A 22,751-nucleotide genomic window follows, 5' to 3' on the forward strand; every position below is an offset into this window, starting at 1 on the left:
CCTGAGGAGCTCCGGCGACGATCGGAAGGCCGCAGCCGTCGCCGGAGCGACGGCGAACAAGAAGGTGATCCTGAAGAGCGCCGACATGAAGGAGGAGATGCAGAAGGAGGCGATCGACTGTGCCCTAGCTGTACGATCATTTCCCTAGGTTTTATTATTATTATCTTTTTTTTTTTTTGAAGTGGAAATTTGTTGATCTGCTGTTGATTTGTAGGCGTTTGAGAATAACGGAGTGGAGAAGGAGATAGCGGAGTACATCAAGAAGGAGTTCGATAAGAAGCACGGGCCCACCTGGCACTGCATTGTCGGCCGAAACTTTGGTAACCTTTCCTTTTTCTCAAACCCTAAACTTTTAAATTGGAGTTATAATATCCTTAGATCTGCGTGTGTTGGTAAGAATTTGTTGGGGTTTTGATGGGGCGTTGGATAGTTTATTGTGGTTGTAGTCTGATAATGTAGATGAGATTTCTTTTTTGGATGAGCTTTCGCCGAATATGTGATGTTTATTTTCTCTGTTGAAGTTCTAATGTGTCGGTTTATGGTCAACTCAAGCATAAACATTCAAGGGTTCTATACCTCAAGGTTCTGTAGGCTGATGGAGTAGATTATCGATAACAGGAGAGGAAGTATATAGCGAATCGAGTGCAAGGGTCATTGTCGATTGTTTTGCTACCGAACTCCTCGTGTCATGTCTGATCTCTCTCACCCTAAGTAAAATCATAAGTGGTTGCAGACATATTGGTTTCATATTCTTTAAACCAGTTTATGTTGGCTCTTGACTTCAAACACCTCAAAATAATGGGGCAAAAAAATGACTTTCTTAGTTCAATCATACATTTTCCTCTTTGACCATGTTTTAATCAATTTGGATATTTTGCATTCATTACATGTAAAAAAACGGCTGTAAAGGAAGTCATATAGCCTTGTCCTAAATCTAAGACCTTCTGTTAGCTCACCCCTTGATTACTAGTGAATGAGATCTTACTCTTAAGAGAAGTTCAAATTACATTCTATTATTTGATGCCTATATTGATTTGCTTTGGTTGAAAGTGCAGAAAAATGAGAAGTAGAGCGTGAATGGGAGGATTATTACCCATGGCGGAGCTAGGGTTCCAAGTTTGGGGAGGTCAAAATATTTACAGACATATGAACAAAATAAAATATTACCGCTCGTGTCAACTGTCAACATATTGAATAAAAATTATATAGATAATAATATAGTTGCAATGCATCAAATGAGAAGTAGAGCATAAAGGAAGTCATATAGCCTTGTCCTAAATCTAAGACATTCTGTTAGCTCACCCCTTGATTACTAGTGAATGAGATCTTACTCTTAAGAGAAGTTCGAATTACATTCTATCATTTGATGCCTATATATAGTGCTTGAGTTGCTTTGGTTGAAAGTGCAGAGAAATGAGAAGTAGAGCGTGAATGGGAGGATTATTACCCATGGCGGAGCTAGGGTTCCAAGTTTGGGGAGGTCAAAATATATACAGACATATGAACAAAATAAAATATTACCGCTCGTGTCAACTGTCAACATATTGAATAAGTGCTTAAAATTATATAGATATAATGTAGTTGCAATGCATCAAAGGAAAAAAAAATTAATTGCTAATGTTAGCAAGCTAACATCAATCTAGCAATTTTACCTCCATCAATAGCAAATAATGATAATTTTTATCAATAAATCACAATAATTTATACATCAAGATCAAGACAAACATAAATAAAGTAGTACTATCAAAAGGAGAAAAAAATGAAATACAAGAACAAGCAAGATTTAAGTTTTTCAACAAGCTTCAGTTTGGCTCTACTACTAAAAAAGAACAATAAAAACTATGGTTTGACTGTTTGACACTAAATTAGGGCAATTTTGTTTCTCTATGTTGACAAGACTACACATAAATAAATAGAACTAATAATTATATTAAACAATGAATGTAGTGATGCTTTACCTTAATCGAAAGAGGCTTTAAAGATTCGACAAAAAAATTTGTTGGGACACCCAAGCCAAGTGAGGTGAGTGAGAATTAGTGTTAGATTTGTTAAGTAGAGTGAAAAAAGGGTAGGGAAGAACAATTTAAAACTATAGAAGTAGTTTTTCGTTGAGGTTTATTGAGAGAGAAGCAAAAAAAGAATTAGAAAAGGGTACCCCTAATCTGCCAAGAAATTTCAGAATAAACCCCAAAATTGTTCATAAGTTGCAGAAGGTCCTTGAAATGTACATGATTTGCAGAAAGGTTCCTAGAATATACATGATTTGCGAAAAGGTCCTTGAAGTGTGCTGAATTTGTAGAAAGGTCCTTAAAATACCCCCAAGTGATGTAGACATTAAAGAATAGCCCTAAAAGTGCAGAAATTACAAAATAGTCTTTAGCAGTTGTAGAAATTACAAGACAATCCATATAAATTCAAAAATTGCAAAAAAATTCAAAAGTTCAATGACCAAAAAGTTGATAAACTGAACCCAATGTCGAGAAAGTTGATAAACTAAACCTCAAAATATGGTGTAGATCCCTAAGTCATTAAACTAGAAGATAAATGCATCGTAAAGAAATGAATTGCTTCGTGTAGATAAATATGCACAAATAATAGTCAATTGTGCTGACTCCTAAGTCGTTAACCCAGAACAAATGCACAACTTCAATAAATTGCCAAAATAAGCGAAATTGCCAAAGTCATGAAATGATTTGCTAAAATTAGCAAAATCAAAATCATTTGCTAAAATTAGCAGGAAATCAAGCTAATTCACCAAAATTGGTGAAAATCAAGATAAATTGCTAAAATTAGCAAAATCCAAAGTCTCCAAAATTGGTGAAATTTAAGATAGACTGTCGGGTCTTTAAGACAAAACATTCAAAATTGGTGAAACACAAGATAGATTGCCTAGTCTATAAACTAGCAAATCTGATCAAAATAGTGAAACCCAAAATAACCTGTTGGGTCTCTAAACGAGCTAATACCGCCAAAAATTGCAAAAAGTCCTAGATAGACCATTAGGTCTTTAAACTAACAAAACCCAAATGTAAACTGGGGGTGTACCCCTGGTTAAGCCATATACTCCCAAATAATTTGAATGAAAATAATAATTTGTTTCTTTATCTTTTGAGTTTCTTTTGATTTATGTATTATTGATCCTTACCAAAGGTACCTTTTAAAAAAACAAAACAAGAGGGTAAATGACAATAGACTCTTGAGTCTATTGGAAGTCATGAATCCACAATCAATAAAAGCCCTATTTTAAAAGTGAATTTTGTAAATTTGAAATATATAATCTTTGTTCCATGCATGCTTTACATCATTTAAAATATAGAAATTAATAGAAATACCTCATTATATATTCCCACATAACAAGATACCTCTAAATTGATTAAAAAAATAAAAATTGTAATTTATAATTTCTTGATTTTGTTTTTAATTTATAATTAGTTTCACTTAGAGTCTTAGACATTGTCGATAACATAATATATATCGACCTCAACGAAAACTTTATAGCTTTACCATAAAGACCATCTCTTCTCAAAGTCTTTAATTGTTGAAAATGCCCGTTAATATTCCAAGAGTTGCCCATTCATGAGTATAAACATCCTGTCATTAGAAAAAGGTATTTAATACATAATGCACTTACATTATCAATATATGCACTTCTATGTTATGTTGGAGTTTCAATTTGGCTTTTTTGCTTATGTATCAATATATGCACGAGTTAACAGTTCTACAATAACATACATGTCCTATAATGTGATATTTTAGTATGTCGAAGTGTTCTTAGTGGGATAAAATGTGATGTATGATAACTATAAAGGGGAAATGTGAACCACTTTCTTTGTGAATAATGTTTAAAATCTTTGTGATTTAACATGGATAGTAGATATAAAACATGTGATATGCACAATGTATATATGTCCCATGGATCAACTGAAAAAGTATATGTAAATAAAACAAGTTTCTAATTGTTTTTTCACCTAAGCATGAGCAACATATGAATAATGAGTCTGATCACATTGTAGAACATTTATTTTTTGATGAATAACATGCATTTAGTAACTAAACATCAAGCATATAGACCAAGATAAAAATTTGACTAGTTGAATAAAAGTGCAAAAAATCATATATGCTAATACTACATGCATATGTATATCTCTTCCTACCATACTCCCATCGTACTCCCATGGCAATCCTTCATTGGCTCCATATGTATATTGATTCGAAATTGGAACATACTTTCCATAATACATCATCCTTTGTATTGCCGGAATATTGGCATACTTCCCACGCCATGTTATTCCTCAGTATTGTCACTGAACAATATGGAATCACAACATCCCATATTTCTATCCTCGACACCATGTCTGAACTATCCAAAATCATATCACACTCTTACCAGTATTTCATTCCTTGGCATTATACTCAAACCAGTACCAAATCATGACATGCTTCCAGACAACCTATAACCACTCAAGGTCATACAACATGGATAGCTAGAAAATTCCATTTGGATGTGAAATTCTATAAGACGATTAGTGTGAAGCTTACGGTTCGGTGAATGCATGACTATCAGTGCAACTATATGAGTTACAATCATATAAATATAGGTGAAACTAACGCGACCAAAAATAAGTTCAATAAATCCATAGTATGGATGTGATTTCTAATTTGCTAGATCTGCTATGCAAGATTGCATATTCATGAGCATGCTGTAGAGAGTCACATGCCTATATTTTATACATGAATATACAATATGAATATAGATTAGGGTAAAAGATTGGTTTAGGATTATTTACATATTGATTGATATCACGAATATGAATAAAATAATCACTACTAGTATTCCCAGTGCACGCAATGTGTGCATGTCACACTTATATGCATTAAAAAAATGATAACAGTTGATGATAAATAGTAATTCATTCAACATGTCAAAATTCAACATATCTTCCTTCCTTGCTTGAACATGAGCGTATGAAAAATCACAAAACATTCATGAAATTTGTGACTTCATTCACATAAATGTCGGACAACTTTCACATGATTAATAATTTCATCCTAAATTGTTCAATGAACTCCGTTAAGCATTCATAATCACATACTATATTATATTTCAATCATATATTAACAATTATTAACAAAATAATTGAACTGTTTCTAAATTTAAAAAGACTGGACCAATAAAAGATCATAAATGAACCATCTTTAATATATTTTCAACAAAATCAACTAAATATTATAGATTAAATCCTCACTATGATGATGATCCCATCCTCAATATGAATATCAACAACTTATTTATTATGAGCATTTGCCTCTGGCCCTCCCTTTATTAACATCTTTCATGATCCTTTGCCTAACATCGAACCACATCCGACAACAAAAAACAAATGAAATTGAAAAAATACATCAACCTCAAATAAATACCATAGAGCAAAACTGGAAAAAGAACCAAAACATAAAATATTAATCACCCTTCGATCTTGAATCGACGAAGTACAAATAGAGATTGAGAGGAGTGGGAGAAAGAACCGATTTGAAACTGTTAGCATGAAGGATTTTTTTCCTTCTTATTTTTGGAATTTTAGATTAGGTTTTTAACATTTTTAACATGATCTAACGGGGAGGAGAGAGGAAGATAGAGAGAGGGCAGGAGTGAGAAAGAGTTTGAGGTTAATTGTCTCACACGATGGAGTATGTGACTTGGGGAGTTGAATTTTTTTGACTTGCGTAATTTGCCCTTTCAAGGAAGTTGAAATTACAATAATTGTGTGAATGTTTCTTGGAATTTTTTAAAACGGTGACATGTAAGGGCAGATCACCAAAAATAATAATCTGAAGGTAAGCTTCTTTTAAATATATAATAGAATCCTGAATGTGATTGTTTTACTTCTTTATGTTAGTATGATTTTGTCAGAATTAGCCTCCATGAGTAGTGCAATTGTGGGTGTTTGCTTGCATACAAGTGAAAGATGAAAGTGTAAAGTGATTTGCTTTTAATATTTTAGTTGTTTGTTTGAATGCAAGTGGTTTGGAAAGTGAAATTGCAAAAAAGTTGGTCACATGTGATTTAATGCAAATGATGTTCTAGCACATATTGAAGGGTAATTGCACTGATACACTAGTCTAGTTACATTAACATTATGTGTGTGTATTCAGTGCGAGCGGTGAATAAGCAGAATATGCATCATATATCAGAATAATACACCTAAAATACATTATTTTGATCCATGTAAGAGATAATGCAATTCCTAACAATCCCCTCTTGTCTTCTTGAGTGGATCAGAACAACTCCTCACATGAAGAATGTTCTGATAAGATTTGTATTCATGAACCTTAAGGATTAATTATAGATAAATCCTCTGTATTGTGATGCTATATTACTTATCACTAGTAGAAAACGACGCGTCCTAGCTAGAAAATTCCATCTAGGATGGGCACTACTCCTATTATTTTATGTCTCTTTTATCTTAATTGTTATTATTTTTCTTATTGATGATTTTGTTCTTTTTTTACACTAGACGGAATTCGCATCTAGATGACTAATCAGACTGGGTAATCATTCAATGTGAAAGATGGTATGTTGGTGGGGAGAGGTCGTATTTTGAATACGTTTTTTCTTTTTTTAATTATATGTGGACCCCAATATCCTAGACGGAATTTCGTCTAGGATGTATTCTAGACGGAAATTCCGTCTAGGATAGTGGGGCCCACATAAATAAAAAAATATATATTTTATAAATTTCGTCTAGAATTGATTGTCTAGAATGTTTCATCTAGGATGCGTCGTTTTCTATTAGTTTATATTTCTTGAGCTTTTTATTAATAGTTTAGTCTAAAGTATTTTCATGTCACGTGGCTTACGTAATTTAGGAGACAATGATGTGTGCAAATCACAGAGATTAGGAAAATATTAGAAAAGCCATCTTGATGCAAAGAGCAAGAACAGATTCATTATGATCCGAAAGCATGGAAGAATTTGGATAGATTCTACGTTAAGATTCAAAAAATCCCAATAATTGTTAAAAATATACCAATTGTTTCTTATCGAATCTTCACTCATTTCACTTATTGACGCCAACTAATTATTCTTCCTTTTTTAAATTTCAACTTTTTTATCCAAAATTCACCTTCCATATTAAAATGTTGATTTTCTTTGCTAATCGCAAGCTCCCAACAGATGCTATCTTGGACCCAGATCCATCTTGACCCGGTAAGAGAGTATCAGGTCGAGTTTGGGACTACCTGGCCTAATAGCTCTACTGTTTTAAAAAACCTCCGTCTAGTCCGTTTAGGCGTACGTCTAGGCTTAGGCGGTACCTAGATCGCTTAACTAGCGTCTAGCGTCTAGGCGGTATTTAGGCTGCCCACCTAGATATTACAAACGTTTAGGTGAGCTTTGTCTGCTTATGTGGATTGCACCATGTAGGTCTTGATTGTGATTTTATGTGTCGTAGTCTACACATCCTCTAAACTTCATTAACCTCCAAATATGAACACCTCCACTACCTTCTTCGACCTTCAGCAAAACCTCATCGATTACCACTTAAATGAAGAAAGAAAAAAAACGTCCAGAAACCGCTTAGGCGTCCGCCTAGGCGACTAAGCGTTGGGCGCCAAGTTCGACGTCTAGAAGCGCCCAGCGTTTAATGTAACATTGAATAGCTCCAACACGAGATACCTTTTATTAGAATTTGAATCTTTATCTCATCGAATCATGCTAGAGATATAAGTTTAGCCTTCTGCCTAGAGATCTGTGATTAGTTACCATTTTTATCTTGATAACCTTTTTTACCCCTTAACTACTTACTAATTCTAAACGTTATACAATTAATAACATCTTGGTCTATAAATATACATGAACCTTAGAAGGAAAAAAAAGAAAATTTATATGAAAAGCCTACAAATTCTCTAAAAACTTTTTTTTAGATAGAGGAAGGGCACAATGACAATAACTATTCTAAAAATCAGCAAACCTCAGCCAAATGATGGTAATTTTTAGTTGTTTTTAGCTATAATGTTCAGTTTATTTTTATTGAGTTATTCACTAACCTTTTCATGAAGCTGATAAAATATAGAGTTGTGAGGTTCTTCGTTTACTTTAATATTTAATCTGATGATTAATGTGTTTTTTGATTGAGAAACACCATGATTTGCTTTTAAATTTAATTTAAAAATAATGTATGTTAAATTTTACCATGAAAATTTACCATGGAACATTTTTATCTTAAATTAATTTATTTCTTCTTAGAAGATTATAGATCCATACAAACTTCATCATGAATTCATTTTAATAATATAAAATTGTAGTATTTCATCATGAAATATTTTCATGGAACAAATTTCTTAATTACTTCATCTTTTTTTTTTGGCAAAAACTATATGATAGATGAGAATTACAATTTTTTTGTTCTTTTTCTTAGAGGGTTATAGATCCGCATAGTTCTCTCTTTGCTACTTTTTCCCCCATAATGTGTATATATTTAATATTCTTATAACATGCATGAAAGTATATTTCGCCTAATTTTTCTTGTTAGAAGCTTAGCCTAATAGCTTGTGTTTAACATAATAAACTTGTTTAATCCATATATGTAACATATTTATTTCTTCCCTTCAAAGTAAACTCTATAAGGTAGTCTGTAAAATATGAGTAGTGCGATTGTCGGACATAGCCATTACACCAAAACTCTAAAGTTGTTGTGAGGATTGAGAGATATAATTTATATTCTGACAGTCTCGCACCCTATATGTTACATATTTATTTCTCCCCTTCAAAGCAAACTCTATAAGATAGTGTATAAACGAATAGTGCGACTGTCAGACATAGCCACTACACCAAAACTCCAAAGTTGTGATGAGGATTGAGGAATATAATTTATATTCTGAGAGTCTCGCACCATATATGTAACATATTTATTTCTTCCCTTCAAAGTAAACTCTAAAAGATAGTGTATAAAATATGAGTAGTGCGATTGTCAGACATAGCCACTACACCAAAACTCTAAGGTTGTGATGAGGATTGAGGAATATAATTTATATTCTGATAGTTTCGCACCATGCTTGAAGTTGTGATAGAATTCTTACTCTAATTTTAGTACAAACAAGAAATGCTCAATGTAAAACGAATTCAGAAAAATACAAAATTACAGGTATCTTTGGATATATTGATTACTGTTGCAGGTTAAATAGATCTAAAACATCTATGTGATAACTCACCAAGTTGCACAAATAGCTTCCTTAACCTAACATGAAACATAGAAATTAATAGAAATACCTCATTATATATTCCCACATATAAGATGAACCTCTAAGATGTTGAAAACAATTGGTAATTTATAATTTCTTAATTTGTTTTTAATTTATACTTAGTTCCGCTTAGAGTCTTAGACATTGTCAATAATATAATCTATATCGTCCTCGACGAAAACTATATTAATTTTACCATACAGACCATCTCTTGTTAAAATCTTTAATTCCTGAAAAATACCTGTTGATATTCCAGGAGTTGCCCACTCATGAGTATAAACATCCTATCATTTGAGGAAGGCTTTGAATACATAATGCACTTAAGTTAAATATTTGATACGTTTACACTTATATGTTATGTTGGAGTTTCAGTTTGGCTTGTTTGCTTATGAGGATTGTCAATATATGCAGGGGTTAGCAGTTCTACAATGACATACATGTCCAATGACGTGGTATTTTAGTATGTCTGAGTGCTCTCATCGGGGTAAAATGTGATGTATGATGACTATAAAGGGGGAAATGTGAGCCACTTTGTTTCTGAATAACATTTAAAATCTTTGTGATTTAACATGGATAGTAGATATAATGCATGCGATGTGCACGATGTATATATGTTCTATGAATCAATTGAAAAAGCATATGTAAATATAATAAGTTTCCAATTGTTTTACCACCTAAGCATGAGCAATATATGAATAGTAAGTCTGATCACGTTTTAGAACATTTATTTTTTGATGAATAACATGCATTTAGTGGCTAAACATCATGCATATAGAGTATAGACTAAGATAAAAATCTGACCGGTTGAATAAAAAGTGCAAAAAAAAACATATCTACTAATACTACATCCATATATCTCCTCCTACCATACTCCCATCGTACTCCCTTCTCACTCTTTCATTAGCTCCATATACCTCATCCTTTGTGTTACCGGCATTGCATATGGAATATTGTCGTACTTCCCATGATATTCCTTAGTACTGTAACTAAACAATATGGATCACAACATCCAATAAGACTATGCTCAACACCATATCTGAACTATCCAAAATCATATCACACTCTTCACAGTATTTCATTCCTTGGTATTATACGCAAAGTCGCAAACCAGTACCAAAGCATAACATGCTTCGAGGCAACCTATAACCACTAAAAGTCATACAACGTGGACATATAGAAAATTCCATTTTGATGTTAAATTCTGTAAGGCAGATAGGTGGATGCCTGACTATCGGTGCAACCATATGAGTTACAATCATCTAAATATAGGTGAATCTAGCACACCAAAAATATGTTTAAAAAAATCTACAGTATGGATGTGATTTCTAATTTGCTAGATCTGCTATGCAAGATTGCATATTCCTGAGCGTGCTGTAGAGAGCCGCACGCCTATATTCTATACATTACATTATTATATGAGTATGTGCAGTACAATATGAATATAGATTATGGTAAAAGATTGGTTTAGGACTGTTTACATATTGATTGATATCACGAATATGAATAAAGAACTAGTGCACAAGATGCGTGCATGACACACTGTAGATTTGTGTTAACAAAATTGATAACAATTGACGATAATAGTAATTTATTCAACAAGTCAAAATTCCATATATCTTCCTTGCTTAAATATGAGTGTATGAAAAATCACAAAATTTTCATGAATTTTGCGACTTCATTCCCATAAATGCAGGACAACTTTCACAGAATTAATATATGTTATCCTAAATTGTTCGATGAACTCCATTAAGCATTCATAATCAAATATAATGTTATATTTCATTCATATATTAACTATTATTAACAAAATAATGAAACTGTTTCTAAATAAATAAATAAAACTGAACCAATCAAAGGTCATAAATGAACCATCTTTAATATATTTTCAACAAAATTAACTAAGTAGTATATATTAAATCCTCCATGATCCCATCCTCAATATAAATACCAACAACTTATTTATTATGAGCATTTACCTCTGGCCCTCCCTTTATTAACATCTTTCATGATCCTTCGCCTAACATCGAACGACATATGATAACAAAAAACAAATGAAATTAAAAAAAAACAACTTCAAATCAATACCATAGAGCAAAATCTGGAGAAGGAATAGTTATAACCCTTCGATCTTGAATCAACAATACAAATAGAGATTGAGAGGAGGAGAAAGAAAAGAATTGATTTAAAACTGTTAGCATGAAGAACCTTTAGATTAGATTTTTACACTTTTAACATGATCTAATGGGGTGGAGGGAGAAAGATAGAGAGAGAGCAGGAGACAGAAAGAGGTTGAGGTTAACTGTCTCACACGATTGGGTATGTGACTTGGGGAGTTGATTTTTTTGACTTGCCTAATTTTATCTTTCAAGTAAGTTGAAATTACAATAAATTGTGTGAATGTTTCTTGGATTTTTTTAAAACTGTGAGTCTGTGACATGTAGGGCAGAATACCAAAAATAATAGCCAACAGGCAAGCTTCTTTTAAATATAGAAGTAGATACCTGAATGGGACTGTTTTACTTCTTTACATTAGTATGGTTTTGTCAGAAATATCCTCCATGAGTAGTGCAATTGTGGACGTTGACAGCATTTCCAAATAGCAGAAATCATTACTTTTATTGAAGTATTTTCTTCTTGTGTAAAATTTTTTTGAGTTACAGAATAACATCCCTCATATTAGCTGTGACTGAACTGAATCCTTCATATGACTGTTTTCTCTGGTGATCATATGACATGGCTAACTTTCAAAAAAATTCATGTGTATACGTTCATCCCAACCCTTGCTGTTATTGAAAACATCCTTTATAGTATCCTTGACGTCAGTCATTCACCTACTTTCCTATGCTGTCATATGCATCCAACAAATAAATCCCTGGCCAACAGTCAATGTTCAGCAGCTTAACACGCGCGCGCGCGCACAGAGGAAGTGTTCAGTATCCAACAACTTTCCAGTAAGGCAGTAACTCGTCACATTCTGTAAGTACTCATGAATTATGATACTATCTGCAACCTATTCTCAAACCACATTCTTATCTCTTCCAGCACAGCCCCATTCAGATTATATATCCAGTTCCCATATATGTATATTGTATACACATGCTGCACATTTCATCACTCAATGCCATAATCTGCATATGCCCCAATCATTCCCACTACCATTCCCTCACCCGACTTGCATATGTTTCATTGAAATCCCCATGAAACCAATTATACATGCAAATGCCATCTAATGAGTAGCATGACACGAGTATGAGTCATGACTCATAAGAATAAAATCAAAATTACAGAATACCACTATCAAATTATGGCCAAGTTAAATTAGTACAGTTCAATGAGGAACATAACATAACTTGAATGACATGAATGCTTATGGCACAACTAACCTCAATTTGAGTAACAAGATTTTCATTTAGTTAAATTGATATTGATACATCATGAAGTTCATGATTTCATTGTCCTGAGTTCACTGTTTACTGTCCGTTTGAATTGAGCTTCTATGGCCAGAAATCATAATGTAAATCTCATTAAACCTAGGTAAAAAAAAGTCCTAATAACATGACCATCCCATTGCATTCATTCTTGATGAAGTTTCCCAACCATCACACTCATCCAGTTATATCCAATACAAAATGAATGTGGTAAACTGCCAAAATGACACACATGCCCACGCACATGCACACGTGTATAAATAGGACTGGTTCAGTCTTATTTAGTTCCAGTCCTTTATCGGGGGTTTGTTTAGCATGGACCAAGTAAAACTAGTTTCTGGTTGATCATTTCTTTGTCATATTACATTTTTGTTTCCGCTTCTGTTTTTTGGTTTTATCAGGAGCATTCTAGTTACACTTTTCTCTTAAATTGTTCCAGGTTCATATGTGACGCATGAGACGAACCACTTCATCTACTTCTATTTGGACACAAAAGCAATCTTGTTATTCAAATCTGGTTGAAAACTGATGCCGGAAGCAGCAGAATTTGCTAGGTCTGGCAACTTAAAAAGTGTTCCGCTCAAAGCTTTGGCTCGATTAATTGCATATCCCTTGTATATTCAGCGTCAATCTTTGTTCATCGTTCGCAGGAACCTGTAATTGGACTGTAGTGGCCGTGTCTATTTTAAGTTAAGGGGGAAGATATTTTTGATGAATTTGAGGCCAAATCGAACTGTGCATTCAGTGTAAGGACAACATTTCCGTAATGTTATGTTCCGTATTATTTTCTACCGTACTCAGTGTATCATATATGAATTGAGTACGCCAAATTGAAGTTTTCGAATATAACTTTTGGTCATGCGTCAAATTTGTTCATAATGCTATTGATAAAGCCCATATTTGGTTAGGGTACTTCTTTGCTGGGGATGTTTTGTTGAAAGTATGAGTTTAATCTATGCGGAAAAAAAAATCTCATCTTTCCTATATCCCTTTGAAATCAAGAATCACAGTGTAAGCACCCAAGAGCCCGTAAATATTAGATAAAGGGGAGATGAAATTTCTGTACGAAAATGTAAATATTGTATGGAGCAAGAGTTCCCGGCTTTTCTATCTCCTATCAAACAACGGCAAAATTACCAAATTGGTATTTTTCTGTAACCCGGCTTAATCGCTTTAATATTATAAGTTTCTCTGACGACTATTGGTATCCAAATAAAGTCAAATGTGCAAGTAGATACTTTTTGCCGCCTTGGCGGGAAAATTGCATGTGACCACATGTGACTTAATTTCAGGGTTGATTAGAACACCGGTTTGGCTTTGTTTAACTAATGTGGCTAGATTTAGATGACGTGACACATAAAATTTGTAGATTTCTTGAATTTTCATATGATTTTAAAGATGTGGATGGTTAGAAGGATGGTTATCGGTTATTTAATTGCATGAAAACATAGTTTTTTAGCTGTAATTGTGCTTAAAGTTTGACATATTTTCCTCAATTTTTCGTCGGCGGCAAAGTAAAATGCCTATCTGCAGAATGAGTGTATTTTTAATACTAAAAAGTTGCTGGAGAAACTTTTACTATCAAATTGATTATTAAGTGGGGTTACAAAAATTACCGATTTGGTAATTTAGCCACAAAACAATAATGAATATTAGGATTAAGTTTGTCCCATTTATTGGGCCTGTAAATTACCATTGGGCCTATATTGATCCAGTGGGCCACTCTGTCACACAACTATAAAATACACTTTTTAGAAATAAAGAAGTCTTTGATTCGTAAACTAAAACCCTAGCCGCCTCGAGGCCGAGGAAGCAGCAACAGCAGCAGAAGCTCTCATGGTAACATTCGCACTCCTCGATCGAAACCCTAATCAAACCCTAACCCTAGCATTTTCATCATCTCCATCTCTCTCTCTCTCTCTCTCTCTTTCAGGGTATCGATCTCGTCGCCGGCGGCCGGAGCAAGAAGACCAAGCGCACGGCGCCCAAATCCGACGATGTCTACCTCAAGCTCCTCGTCAAGGTTAGATTCGATCAAATCTCTACCGATCTCATCGATTTTTATCGAATTCGATCATTTTTGTTCTCATTTCCCGCGTTTTTGGATCAGCTTTACAAGTTCTTGGTTCGGAGGACCGGCAGCAGCTTCAACTCGGTGATTCTGAAGAGGCTCTTCATGAGCAGGACGAACAAGCCTCCGATCTCTCTCAAGAGGCTCGTCGCCTTCATGAAGGGAAAGGTAGTTTTTTTTTTTGAAAAAACGGATTTTATAGTATTTTTCTTGATTTTTTTGGCTAATTTGTGGTGATTTCCTGTTTTGAGTAGGAGAACAATATTGCGGTGATTGTGGGAACTGTGACTGATGACAAGAGGGTTTATGAGGTTCCGGCGATGAAAGTGACGGCTTTGAGGTTTACGGAGACTGCGTCTTGAATTTTCATATGATTTTAAAGATGTGGATGGTTAGAAGGATGGTTATCGGTTATTTAATTGCATGAAAACATAGTTTTTTAGCTGTAATTGTGCTTAAAGTTTGACATATTTTCCTCAATTTTTCGTCGGCGGCAAAGTAAAATGCCTATCTGCAGAATGAGTGTATTTTTAATACTAAAAAGTTGCTGGAGAAACTTTTACTATCAAATTGATTATTAAGTGGGGTTACAAAAATTACCGATTTGGTAATTTAGCCACAAAACAATAATGAATATTAGGATTAAGTTTGTCCCATTTATTGGGCCTGTAAATTACCATTGGGCCTATATTGATCCAGTGGGCCACTCTGTCACACAACTATAAAATACACTTTTTAGAAATAAAGAAGTCTTTGATTCGTAAACTAAAACCCTAGCCGCCTCGAGGCCGAGGAAGCAGCAACAGCAGCAGAAGCTCTCATGGTAACATTCGCACTCCTCGATCGAAACCCTAATCAAACCCTAACCCTAGCATTTTCATCATCTCCATCTCTCTCTCTCTCTCTCTCTCTTTCAGGGTATCGATCTCGTCGCCGGCGGCCGGAGCAAGAAGACCAAGCGCACGGCGCCCAAATCCGACGATGTCTACCTCAAGCTCCTCGTCAAGGTTAGATTCGATCAAATCTCTACCGATCTCATCGATTTTTATCGAATTCGATCATTTTTGTTCTCATTTCCCGCGTTTTTGGATCAGCTTTACAAGTTCTTGGTTCGGAGGACCGGCAGCAGCTTCAACTCGGTGATTCTGAAGAGGCTCTTCATGAGCAGGACGAACAAGCCTCCGATCTCTCTCAAGAGGCTCGTCGCCTTCATGAAGGGAAAGGTAGTTTTTTTTTTTGAAAAAACGGATTTTATAGTATTTTTCTTGATTTTTTTGGCTAATTTGTGGTGATTTCCTGTTTTGAGTAGGAGAACAATATTGCGGTGATTGTGGGAACTGTGACTGATGACAAGAGGGTTTATGAGGTTCCGGCGATGAAAGTGACGGCTTTGAGGTTTACGGAGACTGCGAGGGCGAGGATCCTGAAGGCTGGGGGAGAGTGCCTGACGTTTGATCAGCTTGCTCTGCGTGCTCCCCTTGGGCAGAACACGGTAATTGATTGCTTTTTTTTAATTTGTATGAAACTTCCAATTTTAGCATTCTCCATATCCATAATTGTTAGTGATGTATATTTATCTCTGTTAACATTTCATGCACATTAGAATACATGTGATTTTTTAAGTAACGGTGCAAATATACTGATAATAGAAATGGTGAATAATCAAGTTCCATATACATCGCCATTTATGTCTAAATGATAACTTCTTCAATCTTAGATTGCTTCCCATGTTGAAATATTGTCAGAATACATTGGATTGCAAGAGTTTTGTTAATGATAACTTCTTCAAATTTTGACATTTTTTTATATATGTTTTTCTTTCAATTTCAAATGTGGTCTTTGTTCGTAGGGAATAGTTTGGTTTTTAAGAATACACATTCTTGTCATTCTATTAGTTTCTTCTTAACAAGGAGCAGTAGATTAGCAATCTTTCTGTGAACCACGGGCCAATTGTCATTTTGAAATTATAAAAGTAGGAGCATATGATAAAAATTGTGAGTTTAGTTTGAAAGCATTGACATTTGTGAATCTCTCTCTCTCTCTCTCTCTCTCTCTCTCTCTCTCTCTCTCTCTCTCTTGCGGCCAATTCGAGAATTTCACTAGGGGGACTAAATTGGAATTGAGGTTTCAAACATCTCTATCTCTCTCTCTCTCTCTCTCTCTCTCTCTCTCTCTCTCTCTCTCTCTCTCTTGCGGCCAATTCGAGAATTTCACTAGGGGGACTAAATTGGAATTGAGGTTTCAAACATCTCTTGTTCTTAGGAGTCCTCTTTTATCTGTTTGTTGTTCCATTTATTTTGTGTTGCTTTATTTCCTTCTCTGCATTGTGCGCATTGTCTTTGCATTAGAAAGCGAATTTTGACTCTCTACTCCAATAGATACTCATTGTGCATATTCAGGATTTATTTGATATTAGTGCGTTCTTTGTGCCATCTGGAGAGTATGTCATTCATTGTGGTGTGTTGGACCTATTGGTTTGCTTTTGGCATTTCAGTCATATTCTTGGAACTATCTTTTATCTATGTAGAATATCTTTATCATTTGACGTTTCTTAGGTTCGGTTACCTGTGATGTCACTTAAACCATGCTAATGATGCTGAATCAGTTGATGATTAACTCATATTCCAACCTGAGGGAACCTATCTAGTAGGCTGTAGGCCTTCTTTTGTTATATATTTTTCATCAAAATTTATCTAGCTTTAAAACAAAATTGTGGTCAGTTTTGGCACTTTCTTTGAGGCATCACCTATGTAGGTCCTGCTTGTATCAAACGGTTTTATATTGTGTAATGTATATAATGGCTAATTGAAATGTTCAGGTATATGTAATATATCTGCTTTTCTTCTCGTTTTAAGCTCAAAGAGATCTGAGCTCTTTTTTTTTTATGTATTCCCTCAGTTGTTATTCATGATGACTAATATGTTGAGGCATTGCGTATTTTTGGTAATATAGTTTGACTGCTTCAGTTAGGTGTATGGTCATCCGCACATACAAATTTCCTGATATATGATCACCCTCACCATAACTTTAGGCTTATTATAATACCTTGAAAAGAACCGCAGTTGTGTTGAAGCTCCAAAAATGTTTCTTTTACACCCTCCTTTTGCCATCTTTTCCCCTTTGTTTTGTATATCCTCTGATCTTTATGCAACTTCCCGTCTCTTTTTCCTAGTGATGATGATATTGTTTAATCCCAGCTCATTATGAGTCTTTCCAAAAGGGAAGGTGGATGAGTAGAAATCATAAACTATATCTGAGCTGGTCCTTGCAATTTTCTTTTCTATATGTAACTTTTGATACCTGTCCAGAGAGCATGACAATTATGGTAGATAATAACTTGATGATATTCTGAGTTGCATCCTTGCTCTCTGATGCAAATTTTTTGTTTATAATTTCAATAAGTAAGTCTTTGCCATGATAGAGCTGCATATGTTTTCTTTATATTTCCATCCAAGATTTTTTTTCCATGCTGACTCTTAATCTCTCCATTCTTTTTCATTTTCGTTTCTTTTTCATATCCTTTTTTCCTTTTCTTTTTTTCCTTCATTTTGATCTATTTTGTTCTATGTACTCTTAATCGTATAGACCTAATCTCCTTTCTTGTTTCATTTTCGTTTATTTTCATGGCCTTTTTCCTTTTCTTTTTTTCCTTCATTTTGATCTATTTTGTTCCATGTAGTTTTTTGTTAATTCCTTTAGCGATGATGATATTGTCTAATCCCAGCTCATTATGAGCCTTTCCGTAAAGGAAAGGTGGAGGAATAGAAGACATGAACATTGTCTGAGCTATATTGTTACCTGTTACATTATCTGAAGAATTTTGCTGTCTTTTGATGTCTCTTTTCAATTTCATCTCCTCAAATGTTATTTAATTTTTTATAAATTTGTTTTAAGATTGATGATAGTGTTTAATCCTAGTTTATTCTTGAGTTTTTCCAGAAAGGAAAGTCAGGGGAGCAGAAATCAATATATTATCCGAGTTCAATCTCAAATACCTTCTTACCTGTAATGACCCAGCTTCGTAATACTACCGCAAGTAATCTGTTCTCTGTAACTATGCTTGAGCTTTGGTCCCTACATAATTCTGCCTATTGTAGTTGTTGCCAAATGGTAATTCAAATGAGTGAATTGATTCTTGCCCCAAGTGCGCACAAAAAGATTTAGGGATGATGAATTAACACCTTATGATCAGTTTTTACCCAAACATGAACATGACTTATGCGTCATAATCAATTGAGTTTTGTCCATGTTGAAAACTTCGAATAATCTGTTGAAGCTGTGCAGCTGTGCAGTGAATTGATTCTAGCCTTTTTTACAGTATACGTTATGCCCCAAAAAAAAAAAGGTTCTGGCACTTGATTATTTTCTTCTTTTCCCCTTAACAGGTTCTGCTTAGGGGCACAAAGAACTCGAGGGAAGCAGTGAAGCACTTTGGTCCTGCTCCTGGCGTTCCTCACAGTCACACCAAGCCGTATGTCCGATCGAAGGGGAGGAAATTTGAAAAGGCTAGGGGAAGGAGAAACAGCAGAGGTTTCAGGGTTTAAGCAAAAAAAGTTTTCATTCTGTTTAGTGAAAAAATTTCGAAGCAGAACATAAAACAATTTTCTTCTGCTGTCCATTTTGGGAACATCTCTTGTGCCACTTTCAAATTCTATTATGTTGTCTTAAGTTGGTTTGTGCCACTATCAAGTTCTAATATGTCTTATGTGCAATATCGATATTTGAGATTTCTTCTCTTGACTCTTTTTATTTACCATTTTTGTTCCATGTTTAGCAAAATAGTGGTATATTTGGATACGACGACCATTAATTAGAGAATATGAGCAGTATATGAAAGTTTTCAAATGGGCTTACTCTTCAGCTTAAGGATGGACCAAATTTTTCTAATAGTGGTTTAAGAATTCATTGGATGTTTTTTATGCACGTGTCTCCACGTTATGAGGGCGCTTGGGAGGGAGGGTTTATCTTTAAAGGAGCGTTGAAGTCATTGGTTCGTTATTGGATTTTTATGGCTTCTTGCATTTAGGGGCTGTTTAGATGTCTTTAGGAAACCAGAGTATTTATGACATAAAATAAAAAAGTGGTTATCTACCTCACCATTTTCCATTCGAGTGTTTATATTGTTTGGTTAGGAATCTTTGTGAATACTAAAATAATAGTATTATATTGTTTGGATAGTATAATGTAAACTAGAGTATATATGGCACAAAATAGAAAGTGGTTATCCATCTCACCACTTTCTACAAGTTTTTAACTTTTTTATTATTTTTTTGGACACATTTATGACATTGTGTCAGCTTTCCAACAAAACCACTCCTAATAATTTTGGTGATTTTGCTTTCAGTGACACCTCATCAAAAGATGTAAGCTTTTCATGTAAAAGAGAATTTAAACAAACAATATAAAGTGATGAAAGCTGACATTGGAACCCATTTTTTTCACTTTTCATCTTTTTACATGGTAAAAACATACAACCAAACAGCCCCTTATGATAAAACTCTTGTAAAAGCTGTGTGGGAAGAGTAATTATTTATTTGTTTATTTATACGAGCTTATAAGCTAGTTTTAAAGTTGAGAAGCCTCGAGAACTAAAAACCTTGTGTGCCTAGAGTGATTATTTTCTTGTTTATTTATGTTAGATTTTTTGGTTTTTTCTAATTTTTTCAATTGAGACTTATAAGCTAGCTTATATATAGGGAACTTACCAAATAAATAGTCATAAAAAGGCTAAATTCAAAGCTTCGTCTGACAAAAAAAATAAGCTCTCCCGGACAACCCTCTATATATAAACTGAAAGGAAAATTCCGTAAGGACCCAAATCCATGGGACAGGAGAGGGGACAGGTGAGGTGTCCCCTCCTCATTACCTCACCTCCTCATTGCTCCATGCACTGTTTATGAACAGTGCATGGAGCAATGAGGAGGGGACACCTCACTTGTCCCCTCCGCTGTCACATGGATTTGGTTCCCCGTAGCATTACTCAAACTGAAAATATGAGATTAGTGATTCATAAAATGGTCTTTCAGCTGCTCGAAGCAAAGCCATCCTGCTACTTGAATGCGGCAATGAAATGTTAGAAGCTGTCATAACTGAGCCTATGATCACTTTTTCGAAATGTTGGGGTGCATTTTGTCATTAAGCTTGGGTGCGGTCAATGTTTTGAATATTTTCGAGGGGGAAAAGAAAAATTATTTTATAAGAAAAGCAATATCGTTGAGAGTGGGATTTCAACCCACACCCTTTAGACCAGAACCTTAATCTGGCGCCTTAGACCAACTCGGCCATCTCAACTTTTCAGTAATTTTCCTGTATAAATTTATAAATTTTATTTTTCGAAATTCTATTGACTAAATGTAAACCATACACTTATACTGATCAATTTGCTGCCACCGAGTCATTCTGCTGCTCAATTTGCTGTCACCGCTATATTTTTTGCTTCAAAGACTACTATAAATCTACCCATCACCGGACATTTCTCACAGCAAACTTCAAGAGGTAGCATTTGAAGGTGATTTTATTATGTATTTATTTCTACGGGCTCTTAATAATAATCATCTCAAATTTTAATCTCTTAATAAGTTTTTTTTTTCTCCCTTTCCTCCTTTGTATGGTTAAGTTGATCGTAACATTATGAGTGAGCAACTTCCCCTTAGTCTTGATGCTTCTGCTGATCCACCTACCCTCTTTGATGGAACCACAAGGTCAAATTTTATTTTCCAATGTTTCTTTTTCTCCATAATTTAGTGGAATTTTATATGAATCCTTCATTAATTTTTTTTGCCTTGTGAATTTAAAGGCTGTATATATCCTACATATGCCCATATGCCCAAAGAACTTGGATTGCTAGGAACTACAAGGTAGGGGGGGAAACCAATCTCCTTAATTCTCAATTGTTTACAGTTTGTAGAAAATTCTTGAAAAGTGCTGACTTGGGTTTATTATTATTATTATGCATTTGTCTTCTATTTATATAAATTTTGGGATTAGGGTCTGCAAGACAAGATAAAATTGGTCCCGATTAATCTCCAAAATAGGCCTCGCTGGTACAAGGAGAAGGTGTACCCTGTAAACAAGGTGATTCCTTGTAAAAAAACTGTTTCAAATTTCGCCCATAATTTTCTCCCTTAAATTTGAAAGGGTTTCTGAAATTTAATTTTTTTCAAATTTTTTGCTTGTTTTTCTTTTGTGTTGTTGCATTAGTTATAGTGGTAATTTGTATTATAGGTGCCTGCTCTGGAGCATAATAATCAAGTTAAAGGGGAGAGTTTGGATTTGCTAAAATACATTGATGAAAATTTCGAAGGCCCGAAATTGTTTCCTAATGTAAGCACCCTCCTAATTTCATAATAAGTCTAGTAATGTTGGCCAAAATTGCTAACTTTTTTTTTGGGGGGATATTTGTTGACTTTCAGGATCCTGCGAAGCAGCAGTTTGCAACAGAACTCTTGGATTACAGTGATACTTTCAATGAAGTTAATCACCCTGCAATTGCATCTAAGGGCGATGTGCCTTATGAACTTGGTGAGTGAGGAAACATATTTTTTTCACTTTAAGTGGGAGAAGGAGAATGTTCAAGGGTCTTCAGTAGTTTCTAATTCCAATTAATCTGTGTTTATCAGATGCTGCATTTGATAAGTTGGAAGAAGCCCTTGCTAAGTTTGATGACGGACCATTTTTCCTCGGCGAATTCAGTCTGGTAAGGAAGTGGGGAGAGTCATCTTGATTTTTGTTAATGTTTTTTCCTCTTGGAGTCAGTGGAGGAACTTCTCTTTCGAATCTGCGTGTCCCATATATTAATTAGTTAAAATACAATTGTATACTAGGGATTATCTGCAAATACGCCCATCCTATGTATGGGTTAGCCACTTAATAGCTCCGTCTTTTAGCAGCACTTGGATCTCCAGATGCCTGACCGGAGTCATTTTCATGTTATTTGCATTCATCACGTGGGTGTCACATGTTGTCAATATGTTGCAAGTTGATCCCTGATCCCTGATATCGCAGTGTGTTTTAAG

The 22,751-nt window shown here is 34.5% G+C and overlaps 3 protein-coding genes and 1 non-coding gene across 5 annotated transcripts in view; 3 read left to right on the forward strand and 1 right to left on the reverse strand.

Annotated features, from left to right (window-relative positions):
- LOC109844078 (dynein light chain 1, cytoplasmic) overlaps positions 1-13,524 on the forward strand; it is a 15,160-nt gene extending 1,636 nt beyond the window's left edge. Inside the window, exons 3-5 of the mRNA XM_020413092.1 lie at positions 7-130; positions 215-320; positions 13,105-13,524. Coding sequence (XP_020268681.1) covers positions 7-130; positions 215-320; positions 13,105-13,187 — 313 coding nt within the window. The 3' untranslated portion in view covers positions 13,188-13,524. The remainder of the gene's footprint in view (positions 1-6; positions 131-214; positions 321-13,104) is intronic.
- Positions 14,409-19,466, forward strand: LOC109844080 (60S ribosomal protein L18-2-like). The gene is made up of 9 exons (XM_020413093.1): positions 14,409-14,504; positions 14,599-14,688; positions 14,776-14,904; positions 14,991-15,076; positions 15,505-15,559; positions 15,654-15,743; positions 15,831-15,959; positions 16,046-16,228; positions 19,122-19,466. Exons 1-9 carry the CDS (start codon positions 14,502-14,504, stop codon positions 19,278-19,280), a joined length of 924 nt encoding a protein of 307 aa, XP_020268682.1. The 5' UTR covers positions 14,409-14,501; the 3' UTR covers positions 19,281-19,466.
- On the reverse strand, positions 20,948-21,027 carry TRNAL-AAG. The gene has a single exon. It is a non-coding gene; the product is annotated as a tRNA-Leu (tRNA).
- LOC109842915 (protein IN2-1 homolog B-like) overlaps positions 21,059-22,751 on the forward strand; it is a 4,227-nt gene continuing 2,534 nt past the window's right edge. The window contains exons 1-7 of one of the 2 annotated variants that reach the window (XM_020411832.1): positions 21,059-21,244; positions 21,353-21,437; positions 21,533-21,593; positions 21,724-21,810; positions 21,961-22,059; positions 22,149-22,257; positions 22,356-22,432. In XM_020411832.1, the coding sequence (XP_020267421.1) occupies positions 21,367-21,437; positions 21,533-21,593; positions 21,724-21,810; positions 21,961-22,059; positions 22,149-22,257; positions 22,356-22,432 (504 nt within the window). In that variant the 5' untranslated portion in view covers positions 21,059-21,244; positions 21,353-21,366. The remainder of the gene's footprint in view (positions 21,245-21,352; positions 21,438-21,532; positions 21,594-21,723; positions 21,811-21,960; positions 22,060-22,148; positions 22,258-22,355; positions 22,433-22,751) is intronic. The other variant, XM_020411833.1, reaches the window with a different exon arrangement.

Source organism: Asparagus officinalis, chromosome 5 (genome assembly GCF_001876935.1).
Source record: "Asparagus officinalis chromosome 5, Aspof.V1, whole genome shotgun sequence".
Taxonomy (NCBI): domain Eukaryota; kingdom Viridiplantae; phylum Streptophyta; class Magnoliopsida; order Asparagales; family Asparagaceae; genus Asparagus; species Asparagus officinalis.

What these genes read in the sequence shown, in the direction of transcription:
- LOC109844080 (XM_020413093.1), top strand. An exon ending in ACCTCAAGCTCCTCGTCAAG is followed by an intron (nt 14,689 to 14,775) that starts GTTAGATTCGAT and finishes TTTTTGGATCAG; the next exon opens with CTTTACAAGTTCTTGGTTCG. An exon ending in CTCCCCTTGGGCAGAACACG is followed by an intron (nt 16,229 to 19,121) that starts GTAATTGATTGC and finishes TCCCCTTAACAG; the next exon opens with GTTCTGCTTAGGGGCACAAA.